We start from the raw sequence: 15653 nt of genomic DNA, 5'->3' as shown, positions 1-15653 counted from the left end.
GCGATGTGCCCTTTTTCGGAGTCTGACCAGAAGACCGCTACGTTTCCCTCTTTTTCGGAGTCGTTTCCTTGGGTCGCTGCATGCGATCCATTCCGTTGTCCTGTTCATAAGGCAGAACACAGGATCCGCGTCGCGGAAAACATATTCTTGGTCGTACTGATGGTGAGTTGACGCTGATCTTATATTCAGTAGTTCTTCTCGACTGTATGTAATGAAACCTAAGATGACCTGGGTACTAATGTAAGAAATAACACGTAAAAAAAAAAAAAAAAACGCATAGTTTCCTAGGAACGCGAAGCGAGGCGGCCATCTCTGTCGGCGCCGGAACATATGACATCATCGTCGTCTGCGTGGCCACAATTCAGATAAGCATCAAACCCTTTTACCCATCATCACGTTTAAAAAAATAAAAAAATTTAAAAAACACCTCTCTGAGCCTCGAATGCTTTCCTCACAAAACGTGGAAACAGTCAGAGTACATAAAGGGGCTTTGTCAGCGACCTAGTTAAAGGTTGGTTCCATCCTGATTCCTGCAATAACAGCAGCATGGGTTCTACTTCATCACATCTGTTTAACAATAACCATGTGAGGTGTACTTATACAGGAGTTCTGGAGCTCATTCACAACCTCCCTCCCTCCTCGAGCCAATCCCCTGGACAGGAGGAGTTCTGGAGCTCATTCACAACCTCCCTCCCTCCCCGAGCCAATCCCCTGGACAGGAGGGACCCAGGAGCGGTGTGAAAGCCTCAGTTATAGCATGCTGTTGTGGATGAACTTTGACCCCAAACAAGCAATCCAACTCCTCCTCTCTTTAGATCGCTCACACGTTCCAATATGCTCTCTCTTCTCCCTCCCTGTCTCTGACTCACAGTTTAAATGCCACTCTGCTTCAATACATGCCCTGACATGCTGAGAAATGGGGGGAGGAGAGAGGGAGGGAGGGAGGGAGGAGAGAGGGGAGGGAGGGAGGTAGAGAAAGAGAGAGGGAGGGAGGGAGAGAAAGAGAGAGGGAGGGAGGAAGGGGGAGAGAGAGAAAGAGAGAGGGAGGGGGGAAGGGAGAGAGAGGGGGAGGGAGGGAGCGAGGGAGGGAGAGAGAGAGGGGGGAGGGAGCGAGGGACGGAGAGGGCGTGTGAAAGAGGAGGGATTTCATCTGAGCCGACTGTACGGAGAGGGAAGAAACTTTGAGACAAATGTAGGAATCGCAACGAGAGAAAGCAGGACTTTCAGCAGCAGCAGCACTGAGGGAGGGAGAACACAAGGATATCTTATCTGGGGTGATCCCTCTTCACAATCTCTCACGGTCTGACACTCTCTCTGTCTCTCTCTTTTCTCTCTCTCTCCCAGACAGAGGAGAGGAGCAGCAGTGTGAAAGAAAGAGTCGCTACTGGAACCGTGTAGCAGCCGCAGCTCTATTCTATTTTCTATTCATTAACCTTTTCCTTTTATTTCTCACCTGCGGACCCGGGTTGATTTGGCAGAGACACACTGATTGACCTGAGGACTCCGGGTTGAGATGGCAGAGACACACTGATTGACCTGAGGACCCCGGGTTGAGATGGCAGAGACACACTGATTGACCTGAGGACCCAAGGTTGATTTGGCAGAGACACACTGATTGACCTGAGGACCCCGGGTTGATATGGTAGAGACACACTGATTGACCTGAGGACCCCGGGTTGAAATGGCAGAGACACACTGATTGACCTGAGGACCCCGGGTTGAAATGGCAGAGACACACTGATTGACCTGAGGAACCTGTGGAGAGACTAAAGGATCTCACTCCACACACCTGATTGTCCAGAGGACTGATCCTAGTTGGCCACAGGGGAAGGATTAAGGGACAAGGACGGTACCTGGAGGATCCACCAGAACATAACATCTGACGCTGAACTTTCAGGACACTCAAGGAAAGTATCCTGACACTACCAAAGCTATTATCCATATAATAGTCTACAATTGTCCATTCATATCAAAAGCAAAAGTACAAGAGGAACTGGAGAGGGGAGTATGGGACATTGGATCCGTGGTGGAGTGACTCCTGGTTGGTTCCCAGGGGCCCGATGAGTGGCAGCAGCCATAGCACTAGCCTACTTCGGGGCCGCCGCTTCTACTGCCGGGAATGGGCCCTGGAAAAGCTTGGGCGCTGTCTGGAGGCCAGGTCCACTCCCGGCCGGCCCCCGGGGGTCCTGGTGACTGGGGGGCCCGGGGCAGGGAAGACAGCCCTATGCACAGAGGCAGTATGGCCCACATCGGATGCAGGGCTTGGGTTGGCACCACGCTGTTTGGGGTTTCACTTCTGCCAGCGGGAGGACGGGAGGAGCGTGGCGGTGTGGAGGTTTGTCCTGGGCCTGGTGGATCAGCTGAGGGTCAGCCCCCTCCTCCCCCTGGGGTACAGGGACACACTGGACACCCCCTTGGTGGCTACCACCTTGGAGCCCCTACACTGCCAGAGGGACCCAGATGACACCTTCAAAAGGTCTGCACCCCGTCTATTACTCTCTGGCATTACTAATCAACTTATCTAGACGGCTTTGTGAATCGCTCTGCTCTGATGTGAATTCAATACATTGTCTGCAGAAGCGGATGTGACATTTCCATAGAGACATTTCAAGGGTTGTCAGACTCAAACATTGAGGCAGTCAGATTGATAGAGGGATAATAGTCACACTTTCACAGTAGCATATGAATAGTCGTATTAGCATAATGTATTTGGAAAGTGAAATAAATTACACAACCATCAAGCTTCTCCTAGTTAACTGTCCTTGACTACTTCCTACAGATATCCGGGAGTTTACCATTCGGGCCATCAGATTTGCCACCATTGCTCCTTATAAGACATATGACTGCACTCTATACTCCTCTGTAAACTGGTCATCTGTGTATACCCGTCGCAAGACCCACTGGTTGATGCTTATTTATAAAACCCTCTTAGGCCTCACTCCCCCCTATCTGAGATATCTACTGCAGCCCTCATCCTCCACCTACACAACACCCGTTCTGCCAGTCACATTCTGTTAAAGGTCCCCAAAGTACACACATCCCTGGGTCACTCGTCTTTTCAGTTTGCTATAGCTAGCGACCGGAACGAGCTGCAACAAACACTCAAACTGGGCAGTTTTATCTCAATCTCTTCATTCAAAGACTCAATCATGGACACTTACTGACAGTTGTGGCTGCTTTGCATGATGTATGGTTGTCTCTACCTTCTTGCCCTTTGTGCTGTTGTCTGTGCCCAATAATGTTTGTATCATGTTTTGTGCTCCTACCATGTTATTCTCCTACCATGTTGTGCTCCTACCATGTTGTGTTGCTACCATGCTGTGCTCCTACCATGTTGTGTTGCTACCATGTTGTGTTGCTACCATGCTGTTGTCATGTTGTGTTGCTACCATGCTGTGTTGCTACCATGTTGTGTTGCTACCATGTTGTGTTGCTACCATGCTGTTGTCATGCTGTGTTGCTACCATGTTGTGTTGCTACCATGTTGTGTTGCTACCATGCTGTTGTCATGCTGTGTTGCTACCATGCTGTGTTGCTACCATGTTGTGTTGCTACCATGCTGTTGTCATGTTGTGTTGCTACCATGCTGTGTTGCTACCATGTTGTGTTGCTACCATGTTGTGTTGCTACCATGCTGTTGTCATGTTGTGTTGCTACCATGCTGTGTTGCTACCATGTTGTGTTTCTACCATGTTGTGTTGCTACCATGCTGTTGTCATGTTGTGTTGCTACCATGCTGTGTTGCTACCATGCTGTTGTCATGTTGTGTTGCTACCATGCTGTGCTCCTACCATGTTGTGTTGCTACCATGCTGTTCTCCTACCATGTTGTGTTGCTACCATGTTGTGTTGCTACCATGTTGTGCTGCTGCCATGTTGTGTTGCTATCATGTTGTTGTCATGTTGTGTTGCTACCATGCTGTGTTGTCATGTGTTGCTGCCTTGCTATGTTGTCGTCTTATAGGTCTCTCTTTATGTACTGTTGTGTTGTCTCTCTTGTAGTGATGTGTGTTTTGTCCTATATATTTGTATTTATTTGTATTATATATTTTTTTATCCCATTTATACCCCATCCCCACAGGAGACCTTTTGCCTTTTGGTATGCGTCATTTTAAATAAGAGTTTGTTCTTTAACTGACTTGCCTCGTTAAATAAAGGTTAAATAAAAATGGCATTGACATTCAGATTCTATTTCCACTGTACTTCTAAAAGCCTGTCACTGCTAGTGCTGCTCAGTCAAACAAAGAGGGCCAAAAGCACCACAGAAAAAAAACTAGTGATTGTCTCGCTTCCTTGGTTTATTTATTTATTTATTTCCCCCCTAATAATACAGGCCATTCAACGCTCTCACAATGGCCCTCCAGTATGAATGAATGCTACAATGCTATTTACGACACGTCCTTTCAGAAAAAAAAGAACAAAGACATGAAAAATGCGTTCCCTCGAGTCACAAAGACGAAGTCGTTGGTACTGCTTGGTGAGGTCGCCATTCTTACGAGGACCCTCTCTGTCTGTCTGCTGCTGTCGTGCTGACTCTGGGGATGGTTGTGGACGGCGGAGGAACGCTCACGCTCTCCCTCTCGGTTTGCTGTGCTTCTGGTGTGAAGTATAGGGCTACATTCCACATTCCCCTGACCCATAGCCTGGAGGGAGCTGTGTGCATTCGGAGCCTGAGTGAGAGAAAGTGTCTGAAGTTGAGCCACTGTCATGTGAACACTGTCAGAGGAAACAAGAGCTTGGAGTGACGGTGAAAGTATATACAAAGGATCCTTGAAATTGAACAGATTCTAGCTGTAGCCATTAGAGTCATTAACACCATATAAATGCTAGCTGTAGCCATTAGCATCATTAACGCCATATAAATGCTAGCTGTAGCCATTAGCATCATTAACGCCATATAAATGCTAGCTGTAGCCATTAGAGTCGTTAACACCATATAAATGCTAGCTGTAGCCATTAGAGTCGTTAACACCACATAAATGCTAGCTGTAGCCATTAGCATCATTAACGCCATATAAATGCTAGCTGTAGCCATTAGCATCATTAACGCCATATAAATGCTAGCTGTAGCCATTAGAGTTGTTAACACCATATAAATGCTAGCTGTAGCCATTAGCATCATTAACGCCATATAAATGCTAGCTGTAGCCATTAGGGTCGTTAACACCATATAAATGCTAGCTGTAGCCATTAGCATCATTAACGCCATATAAATGCTAGCTGTAGCCATTAGAGTCATTAACACCATATAAATGCTAGCACCATCATTAACACCATATAAATGCTAGCTGTAGCCATTAGCATCATTAACGCCATATAAATGCTAGCTGTAGCCATTAGAGTCATTAACACCATATAAATGCTAGCTGTAGCCATTAGCATCATTAACGCCACATAAATGCTAGCTGTAGCCATTAGCATCATTAACGCCATATAAATGCTAGCTGTAGCCATTAGAGTCATTAACACCATATAAATGCTAGCTGTAGCCATTAGAGTCATTAACACCATATACATATAAATGCTAGCTGCATCATTAAGCCATTAGCATCATTAATCGCCATATAAATGCTAGCTGTAGCCATTAGAGTCATTAACACCATATAAATGCTAGCTGTAGCCATTAGCATCATTAACGCCACATAAATGCTAGCTGTAGCCATTAGCATCATTAACGCCATATAAATGCTAGCTGTAGCCATTAGAGTTGTTAACAACATATAAATGCTAGCTGTAGCCATTAGCATCATTAACGCCACATAAATGCTAGCTGTAGCCATTAGAGTCATTAACACCATATAAATGCTAGCTGTAGCCATTAGAGTCATTAACACCATATAAATGCTAGCTGTAGCCATTAGAGTCATTAACACCATATAAATGCTAGCTGTAGCCATTAGCATCATTAATGCCATATAAATGCTAGCTGTAGCCATTAGAGTCATTAACACCATATAAATGCTAGCTGTAGCCATTAGAGTTGTTAACAACATAGAACAACCCGCTTAGCTTACACTGTACAATCACAGCAGGGCTGTGGGTTCAAAGGTCAGCCTTCGGGCCAGTGCCACGATGACAGGATGGGGCAGGAAGCCCTGAGTCAATTAAAGGGTCATTAACCTGATTCTGTGCACACACAGCGTGCGTGCGCTCACATACACAGGGTGTGCTCCACTATTATATCATAAGTGTGATAAAGCTCGTGACCTAAATGGTTTAGACTGGAGACTGCGTTCACATCCCCTCTCTCAATAGGCCCTAAGTGCTTTTACATAAAACTTGAACTTTAGTGTATTGTTCAGCGTGAGTAGTGGGGGTGGGGGTGGGAGGGGGAGGGGAGGAGGGGGTACGGCCGACTTTTACAAATGTGTTCACTAGACTATATCTTACATTTACATTAGCTGACACCTTCCTTTGGATACTTCTAAGAGAGATCATTGAAGCGTGGGAGTGTTACTCCGTTGTTGAATGTTTGTGAATGACCAAGGCTGTTATTCAGGTCCTTCTGTGAATTAGTACATTCTTTTCTTTTCTTTTTTTTGTTTTTTCAACACCGTCTCAACCAATCAAACGCTTTATACAGTACATGTGGTTCCAAAACGTTTCAACGTGTCACATCGTTAGGTGTCTGCTGCGTCGTGTTGTACTGCCAGGTGTGAGGCGCTAAAACAACACACAGCACCGTCGTGTCATCGCCCCCATTATGTCGCACACACACACACACACAGTACACACACACACACACACACACACACACACACACACAGTACACACACACACACACACACACACACACACACACACACACACACACACACACACACACACACACACACACACACACACACACACACACACACACACACAGTACACACATACACACACACACAGTACACACATACACACACACAGTACACACACAGTACACACATACACACACAGTACACACACACACACACAGTACACACACACACACACAGTACACACACACACACAGTACACACACACACACACACACACAGTACACACATATACACAGTACACACACACACAGTACACACATACACACAGTACACACATACACACATACACACACACAGTACACACACACACACACACACACACACACACAGTACATACATACACACACACACACTACACACATACACACACACACACACACACAATACACAGTACACACATACACACACACACAGTACACACATACACACACACACACACACACACAGTACACACATACACACACACACACACACACACAGTACACACATACACACACACACACACAGTACACACACAGTACACACACACACACACAGTACACACATATACACAGTACACACACACAGTACACACATACACACACACACACACAGTACACACATACACAGTACACACATACACACACACACAGTACACACACACACACACACACACAGTACACACACACACACACAGTACACACACACACAGTACACACATACACACACACACAGTACACACACACACACACACACACACACAGTACACACACACACACACACACACACACACACACACACAGTACACACATACACTACACACACAGTGCACACACAGTACACAGTACACAGTACACACACAGTACACACACACACACACACACACACACAGTACACACACACACACACACAGTGCACACATATACACAGTACACACACACAGAGTACACACATACACACATACACACATACACACACACATACACACACACACACACACACACACACACACACACACACACACACACACACACACAGTACACACACACACACACACACAGTACACACAGTACACACACACACACACACACACACACACACACACACACACACACACACACACACACACACACACAGTACACACACATACACAGTACACACACACACAGTACACACATACACACACACACACACACACACACACACACACACACACACACACACACACACACACACACACACACACACACACAGTACATACATACACACACACACTACACACATACACAGTACACACATACACACACACACACACACACACACAGTACACACACACACACACACACACAGTACACACATACACACACACACACACACACACAGTACACACATACACACACACACACACACAGTACACACATACACACACACACACAACACACACACAGTACACACACACACACACACAGTACACACTTATACACAGTACACACACACACAGTACACACATACACACACACACACACAGTACACACATACACACATACACACATACACAGTACACACAGTACACACACACACACACATACACAGTACACACACACACACAGTACACACACACACAGTACACACATACACACACACACAGTACACACATACACACATACACAGTACACACATACACAGTACACACAGTACACACACACACACACACACAGTACACACACACACAGTACACACACACACAGTACACACACAAACAGTACACAGTACACAGTACACAGTACACACACAGTACACACACAGTACACACACACACACACATACTTTGCATGGATGTAACATGGCCTAAGTATGGTGTGAAGCCACCCTCTGTTCCCAGAGGACTCTATTGAACCCTGTATACTGTAGAGGTGTCCTGTCCAGGTGTGTCTGTTGTTACTATGCTATAGTTAGTACATCTACTGTGTCTGTTGTTACTATGCTGTAGTTAGCAAACCTACTGTGTCTGTTGTTACTATGCTATAGTTAGTAAATCTACTGTGTCTGTTGTTACTCTGCTATAGTTAGTAAATCTACTGTGTCTGTTGTTATTATGCTATAGTTAGTACATCTACTGTGTCTGTTGTTACTATGCTGTAGTTAGCAAACCTACTGTGTCTGTTGTTACTATGCTATAGTTAGTAAATCTACTGTGTCTGTTGTTACTCTGCTATAGTTAGTACATCTACTGTGTCTGTTGTTACTATGCTGTAGTTAGCAAACCTACTGTGTCTGTTGTTACTATGCTATAGTTAGTACATCTACTGTGTCTGTTGTTACTATGCTATAGTTAGTAAATCTACTGTGTCTGTTGTTACTCTGCTATAGTTAGTAAATCTACTGTGTCTGTTGTTATTATGCTATAGTTAGTACATCTACTGTGTCTGTTGTTATTATGCTATAGTTAGTAAATCTACTGTGTCTGTTGTTACTATGCTATAGTTAGTAAATCTACTTTGTCTGTTGTTACTATGCTATAGTTAGTACATCTACTGTGTCTGTTGTTACTATGCTATAGTTAGTACATCTACTGTGTCTGTTGTTACTATGCTATAGTTAGTACATCTACTGTGTCTGTTGTTACTATGCTATAGTTAGTACATCTACTGTGTCTGTTGTTACTATGCTATAGTTAGTAAATCTACTGTGTCTGTTGTTACTATGCTATAGTTAGTACATCTACTGTGTCTGTTGTTACTATGCTATAGTTAGTACATCTACTGTGTCTGTTGTTACTATGCTATAGTTAGTAAATCTACTGTGTCTGTTGTTACTATGCTATAGTTAGTACATCTACTGTGTCTGTTGTTACTATGCTATAGTTAGTACATCTACTGTGTCTGTTGTTACTATGCTATAGCTAGTACATCTACTCCTGTAGAACAGGGCTTTTGATAAGAAGGTTATAAGAGGGCTGGCAGAGACTACAGACCTGTCTGTCTGTCTGTGTGTGTGTGTGTGTGTGTGTCTGTACTGTGTGTGTGTGTGTGTGTGTGTGTGTGTGTGTGTGTGTGTGTGTGTGTGTGTGTGTGTGTGTGTGTGTGTGTGTGTGTGTGTGTGTGTGTGTGTGTGTGTGTGTGTGTGTGTGTGTGTGTGTGTGTGTGCCCAGGGCGGTACAGGAAATCCCAGGGCTTCTTTAGACCTGAGTCACTGGATCACTCTACCCAGGCCTAGGGAGACTGGGTGAGGGGGTTGAACCAGGGGGAGTGGGGCCGAAAGGCTTGCCTGAGCAGGACAGATGTAACACCCATAGCCCTGGTGAATGTAGAAGCTGTTTCCTTCAGGAGAGAAAAAACCCAGTTGATAACACAGTTCTGTTCTACCTTTATGACACCAGCTTTCACTGTGTTTCATTACAGTAGCTTCAACCATGGACATTCGTGTTCAGACAGTTCAGTCACTGAACGATGCAATTATGTACAGTCATTTACTACAGCTATTTTGGGTGGCAGGTAGCCTAGTGGTTAGAGCGTTGGGCCAGTGTAACCGAAAAGTTGCTAGATCGAATCCCCGAGCTGACAATGGTAAATATCTGTCGTTCTGCCCCTGAACAAGGCAGTTAACATGCTGTTCCTAGGCCGCCATTGTCAATAAGAATTTGTTCTTTAACTGACTTGCCTGGTTTAAATGAAGGTAAAATAAAACACCAGATCTGTTAATTTACCACGTGTGATGAAATACCAGCTACATTCCCCCCTCTCTCTCTCTCTCTCTCTCTCTCTCTCTCTCTGTCTCTCCAGGGCAGTGTTATTGCCTTTGCTGGGCCTCCCTCCCCCAGGGCAGCCCTTGTTTCTGGTTGTGGACTCCCTGGACTCGGGGTTTGAGTATGGGGCCGGTGAGGGGTCCTCCAGTGCTGGGGCTCCAGGGAGGAACAACTCTATCTCAGAGCTCCTGTCCAGCCACCAGCACCTCTTCCCCAGCTGGCTGCTCCTGGTCTGCTCTGTCCGCAGACAGAACAAGGCTGTGTGTAAGATGTTCTCAGGTATGTGCGGGCTGTCTCAGGTTTTCCTTTGTATGTTCTACACAAATATCAATCAAATTTATTTGATAAAGCCCAGACATCGGCTGATGTCACAAAGGCTGTACAGAAACCCAGCCTAAAACCCCAAACAGCTAGCAATGCAGGTGTAAATATTCCTCTCAAGTGCTGAACAAATCAAAATAGATTTTAAATTTGAGATTCTTCAAAGTAGCCACCCTTTGCCTTGATGGCAGCTTTGCACACTCTTGGCATTCTCTCAACCAGCTTCACCTGGAATGCTTTTCCAACAGTCTTGAAGGAGTTTCCACATATGGACATGTGTTGGGTCATTGTCCTGTTGAAAAACAAATGATAGTTCTACTAAGTGTGCCTTGAATTTTAAATAAATCACAGACAGTGTCTCCAGCAAAGCATCCCCACAGCATCACACCTCCTCCATGCTTCACCGTGGGAACTACACATGCAGAGATCATCCATTCACCTACTCTGCGTCTCACAAAGACATGGTAGTTGGAACCAAAAATCTCTTGGCCTAAGTAAGTCTCTTTTTCTTATTGGTGTCATTTAATAGTGGTTTCTTTGCAGCAATTCGATCATGAAGGCCTGATTCACGTAGTCTCCGCTGAACAGTTGAGGTAACTCTGGGTCTTCCTTTCCTGTGGCGGTCCTCATGAGAGCCAGTTTCATCATAGCGCTTGATGGTTTTTTGCGACTGCACTTGAAAAAACTTTAAAAGTTCCTGAAATGTTCCGCATTGACTGACCTTCATGTCTTTAGGTAATGATGGAAGGTCATTTCTCTTTGCTTATTCGAGCCGTTCTCCCCATAATATGGACTTGGTCTTTTACCAAATAGTGCTCTCTTCTGTATACCACCACGGCCTTGTCACAACACAACTGATTGACTCAAATGCATTAAGATGGAAAGACATTACACAGATGAACTTTTAACAATGTTACTACTTGATTCAATATGTGTTATTCCATAGGTTTCATGTCTATTATTCTACAATGTTGAAAATAGTAAAACAAATTAAGAAAAACCCTTAAATGAGTAGGTGTGTCCAAACTTTTGACTGGTACTGTATATGGAGTGAGTTGGCTTGTGTTTGAAAGCACCACCTCAGGCTGCTACCCAGACCGGTTGAATTAGTATTATGCTTTTGTAAACATGAAACAAAGTTGTCTGCCACCATTCTTGCCAATACACAGCCTAACATGGTTGTTTATTGTAAACGTGATTAGAACAGCTGTAGTGCCCTTAGGCTCATCAGCTGACAGAGTCTATGTGTTTAGGGTTAGGGTTAGGGGTTAGGGGTTAGGGTTAGGGTTAAGGGTTAGGGTTTAGGGTTAGGTTTTAGGGTTAGGGTTAGGGTTTAGGGTTAGGGTTTGGGGTTTAGGGTTAGGGTTTAGGGTTTAGGGTTTAGGGTTAGGGTTAGGGTTTAGGGTTAGGGTTAGGGTTTAGGGTTTAGGGTTAGGGTTAGGGTTTAGGGTTAGGGTTTAGGGTTTAGGGTTTAGGGTTAGGGTTAGGGTTTTCAACATGGACAATATCTCAAATCAGGCTTTTCAGTTGTACAACTGGGTTAGGGTTAGGGTTAGGGTTTAGGGTTAGGGTTAGGGTTTAGGGTTTAGGGTTTAGGGTTAGGGTTTTCAACATGGACAATATCTCAAATCAGGCTTTTCAGTTGTACAACTGAATGCCGTCTGAATCAGAGAGGTGCGGTGGGCCGCCTTAATCAGAATCCACATCTTTACTCCCGGGTGGCGCAGTGGTTAAGGGTGCTGTACTGCATTGCCAGCTGTGCCACCAGAGACCCTGGGTTCGCGCCCAGGCTCTGTCGTAACCGGCCGTGGGGCGACGCACAATTGGCCTAGCGTTGTCCGGGTTAGGGAGGGTTTGGCCTTGTCTCGTCGCGCACCAGCGACTCCTGTGGCGGGCCGGGCGCAGTGCGCGCTAACCAAGGTTACCAGGTGCACTGTGTTTCCTCTGACACATTGGTGCGACTGGCTTCTGGGTTGGATGCGCAGGCTTTTCTACAAGCCTATAGCATGGACAATATGTTCAAGTCAGGCTTTTCTATAAGCCTATAGCATGGACAATATCTCAAGTCAGGCTTTTCTATAAGCCTATAGCATGGACAATATCTCAAGTCAGGCTTTTCTACAAGCCTATAGCATGGACAATATCTCAAGTCAGGCTTTTCTACAAGCTTATAGCATGGACAATATCTCAAGTCAGGCTTTTCTATAAGCCTATAGCATGGACAATATCTCAAGTTAGGCTTTTCTACAAAAGGTCAACAAAACAAAAATACATTTGAATGTCGTTAGAATGTGGGTAGTGTTAGAAAATGCTAATTTTAATCAACTGTGGCGTGATCAGGAACAAAGCAGCGAGGGGACCAGCCATTGTATTCCTGTCCTTGTCAGGCGTGCTGAATGCCAGTTCTTACTGCCCACACAGCACTACATTAATTTGAACAAAGCACAGATACCCCACACTCTCATTATCACAGGGTGGGTGACATCTGAAGACGTCCGTTCCGGAGAGGAGAGAGAGACCCTATTTCCAACACAATCCTGCTCAACACCGTTAAATACTGTAGCCTTCTAACACCAACACAATCCTGCTCAACACTGTTAAATACTGCAGCCCTCTGACACCAACACAACTATAGCCTTCCTGTTCAAACAACTCAATACCGTGAAATACTTTGACACCAACACAAATACTGACACCAACACAATCCTGCCTAGCCCTCTGACACCAACACAATCCTGCTCAACACTGTTAAATACTGTAGCCCTCTGACACCAACACAATCCTGCTCAACACTGTTAAATACTATAGCCTTCTGACACCAACACAATCCTGCTCAATACCGTGAAATACTGCAGCCCTCTGACACCAACACAATCCTGCTCAACACTGTTAAATACTGTAGCCTTCTGACACCAACACAATCCTGCTCAACACCGTTAAATTCATTAACTGCACCCTAGATTGCAATCCAAATAAATGCTCAACATCAACTGTTCAGAGGAGACTGCGTGAATCAGGCCTTCATGGTCGAATTGGTGCAAAGAAACCGCTACTAACGGACAACAATAAGACGAAGAGAATTGCTTGGGCCAAGAAACACGAGCAAATCGAATCAAATCAAATTTATTTATATAGCCCTTCGTACATCAGCTGATATCTCAAAGTGCTGTACAGAAACCCAGCCTAAAACCCCAAACAGCAAGCAATGCAGGTGTAGAAGCACGGTGGCTAGGAAAAACTCCCTAGAAAGGCCAAAACCTAGGAAGAAACTTAGAGAGGAACCAGTCTATGAGGGGTGGTCAGTCCTCTTCCCGGCTGTGCCGGGTGGAGATTATAACAGAACATGGCCAAGATGTTCAAATGTTCATAAATAACCAGCATGGTCGAATAATAATAATCACAGTAGTTGTCGAGGGTGCAGCAAGTCAGCACCTCAGGAGTAATTGTCAGTTGGCTTTTCATAGCTGATCATTAAGAGTATCTCTGGCACATCTGGTGAACAGGTCAGGATTCCATAGCCGCAGGCAGAACAGTTGAAACTGGAGCAGCAGCACGGCCAGGTGGCTGGGGACAGCAAGGAGTCATCATGCATGTGGACATTAGACCAGTGGGCATCTGTCCTTTGGTCTGATGAGTCCAAATTTGAGATTTATGGTTCCAACTGCCGTGTCTGTGAGACGCAGAGTAGGCGAAAGGATGATCTCTGCATGTGTTGTTCGCACCGTGAAGCATGGAGGAGGAGGTGGGATGGTGTGGGGGTGCTTTACTGGTGACACTGTTGGATTTTTTTTTAAATTCAAGTCACACTTAACCAGCATGGCTACCACAGCATTCTGCAGCGATATGCCATCCCATCTGGTTTGCATTTAGTGGCACTATCATTTGTTTTTCAACAGGACAATGACTCAAAACACACCTCCAGGATTTGTAAGGGCTATTTGACCAAGAAGGAAAGTGATGGAGTGCTGCATCAGATGACCTGGCCTCCACAATCACCCGACCTAAATCCCAATTGAGATGGATTCCGATGAGTTGTATTGCACAATGAAGGAAAAGCAGCCAACAAGTGCTCAGCATATGTGGGAACTCCTTCAAGACTGTTGGAAAAGCATCAAGGCAAAGGGTGCCTACTTTGAAGATTCTAAAATCTAAAATATATTTTGATTTATTTAACACTTTTTTAGTTACTACATGATTCCATTTGGGTTATTTCATAGTTTTGATGTCTTTACTATTAGTCTACAATGTAGAACATAGTAAAAATAAAGAAAACCCTTGAATGAGTAGGTGTGTCCAAACTGTTGACTGGTACTGTATATATACACACTACATGAACAAACGTATGTGGACACCTGCTCGTTGAATATCTCATTCCCAAATCATGGGCTTTAATAACCCAAATAACCCAGTTCGGCTGCTCGGCCATGGAAACCCATTTCATGAAGCTCCCGACGTACAGTTCTGGTGCTTTGCTTCCAGAGGCAGTATGGAACTCGGTCTTGTTGGAAAAGTGGTATCCTATGACTGGGCCTCAGTTGAAAGTCACTGAGCTCTTCAGTACGGGCCATTCTACTGTCAATGTTTGTCTATGGAGATTGCATGGCTGTGTGCTCAATTTTATACACCTGTCAACAACAGGTGTGGCTGAAATAGCCTGTCCGCGTACTTATGTATATATAGTGTATATATATATATATATATATATATATATATATACATATATATATATACATTTGAAGTCAGAGGTTTACATACACTTAGGTTGGAGTCATTAAAACCAGTTTTTCAACCACTCCACAAATGTAT

The 15653-nt window shown here is 44.8% G+C and overlaps 1 protein-coding gene across 1 annotated transcript in view; it reads left to right on the top strand.

Moving 5' to 3' along the window:
• The first annotated feature begins 1181 nt into the window (after positions 1-1181).
• LOC115122018 (ankyrin repeat domain-containing protein 50-like) overlaps positions 1182-15653 on the top strand; it is a 31027-nt gene continuing 16555 nt past the window's right edge. The window contains 2 exon segments of the mRNA XM_029651167.2: positions 1182-2476; positions 10564-10805. Coding sequence (XP_029507027.2) covers positions 2061-2476; positions 10564-10805 — 658 coding nt within the window. The 5' untranslated portion in view covers positions 1182-2060.

Source organism: Oncorhynchus nerka, linkage group LG1 (genome assembly GCF_034236695.1).
Source record: "Oncorhynchus nerka isolate Pitt River linkage group LG1, Oner_Uvic_2.0, whole genome shotgun sequence".
Taxonomy (NCBI): domain Eukaryota; kingdom Metazoa; phylum Chordata; class Actinopteri; order Salmoniformes; family Salmonidae; genus Oncorhynchus; species Oncorhynchus nerka.
This window is presented reverse-complemented; position numbering and strand designations above follow the sequence as displayed.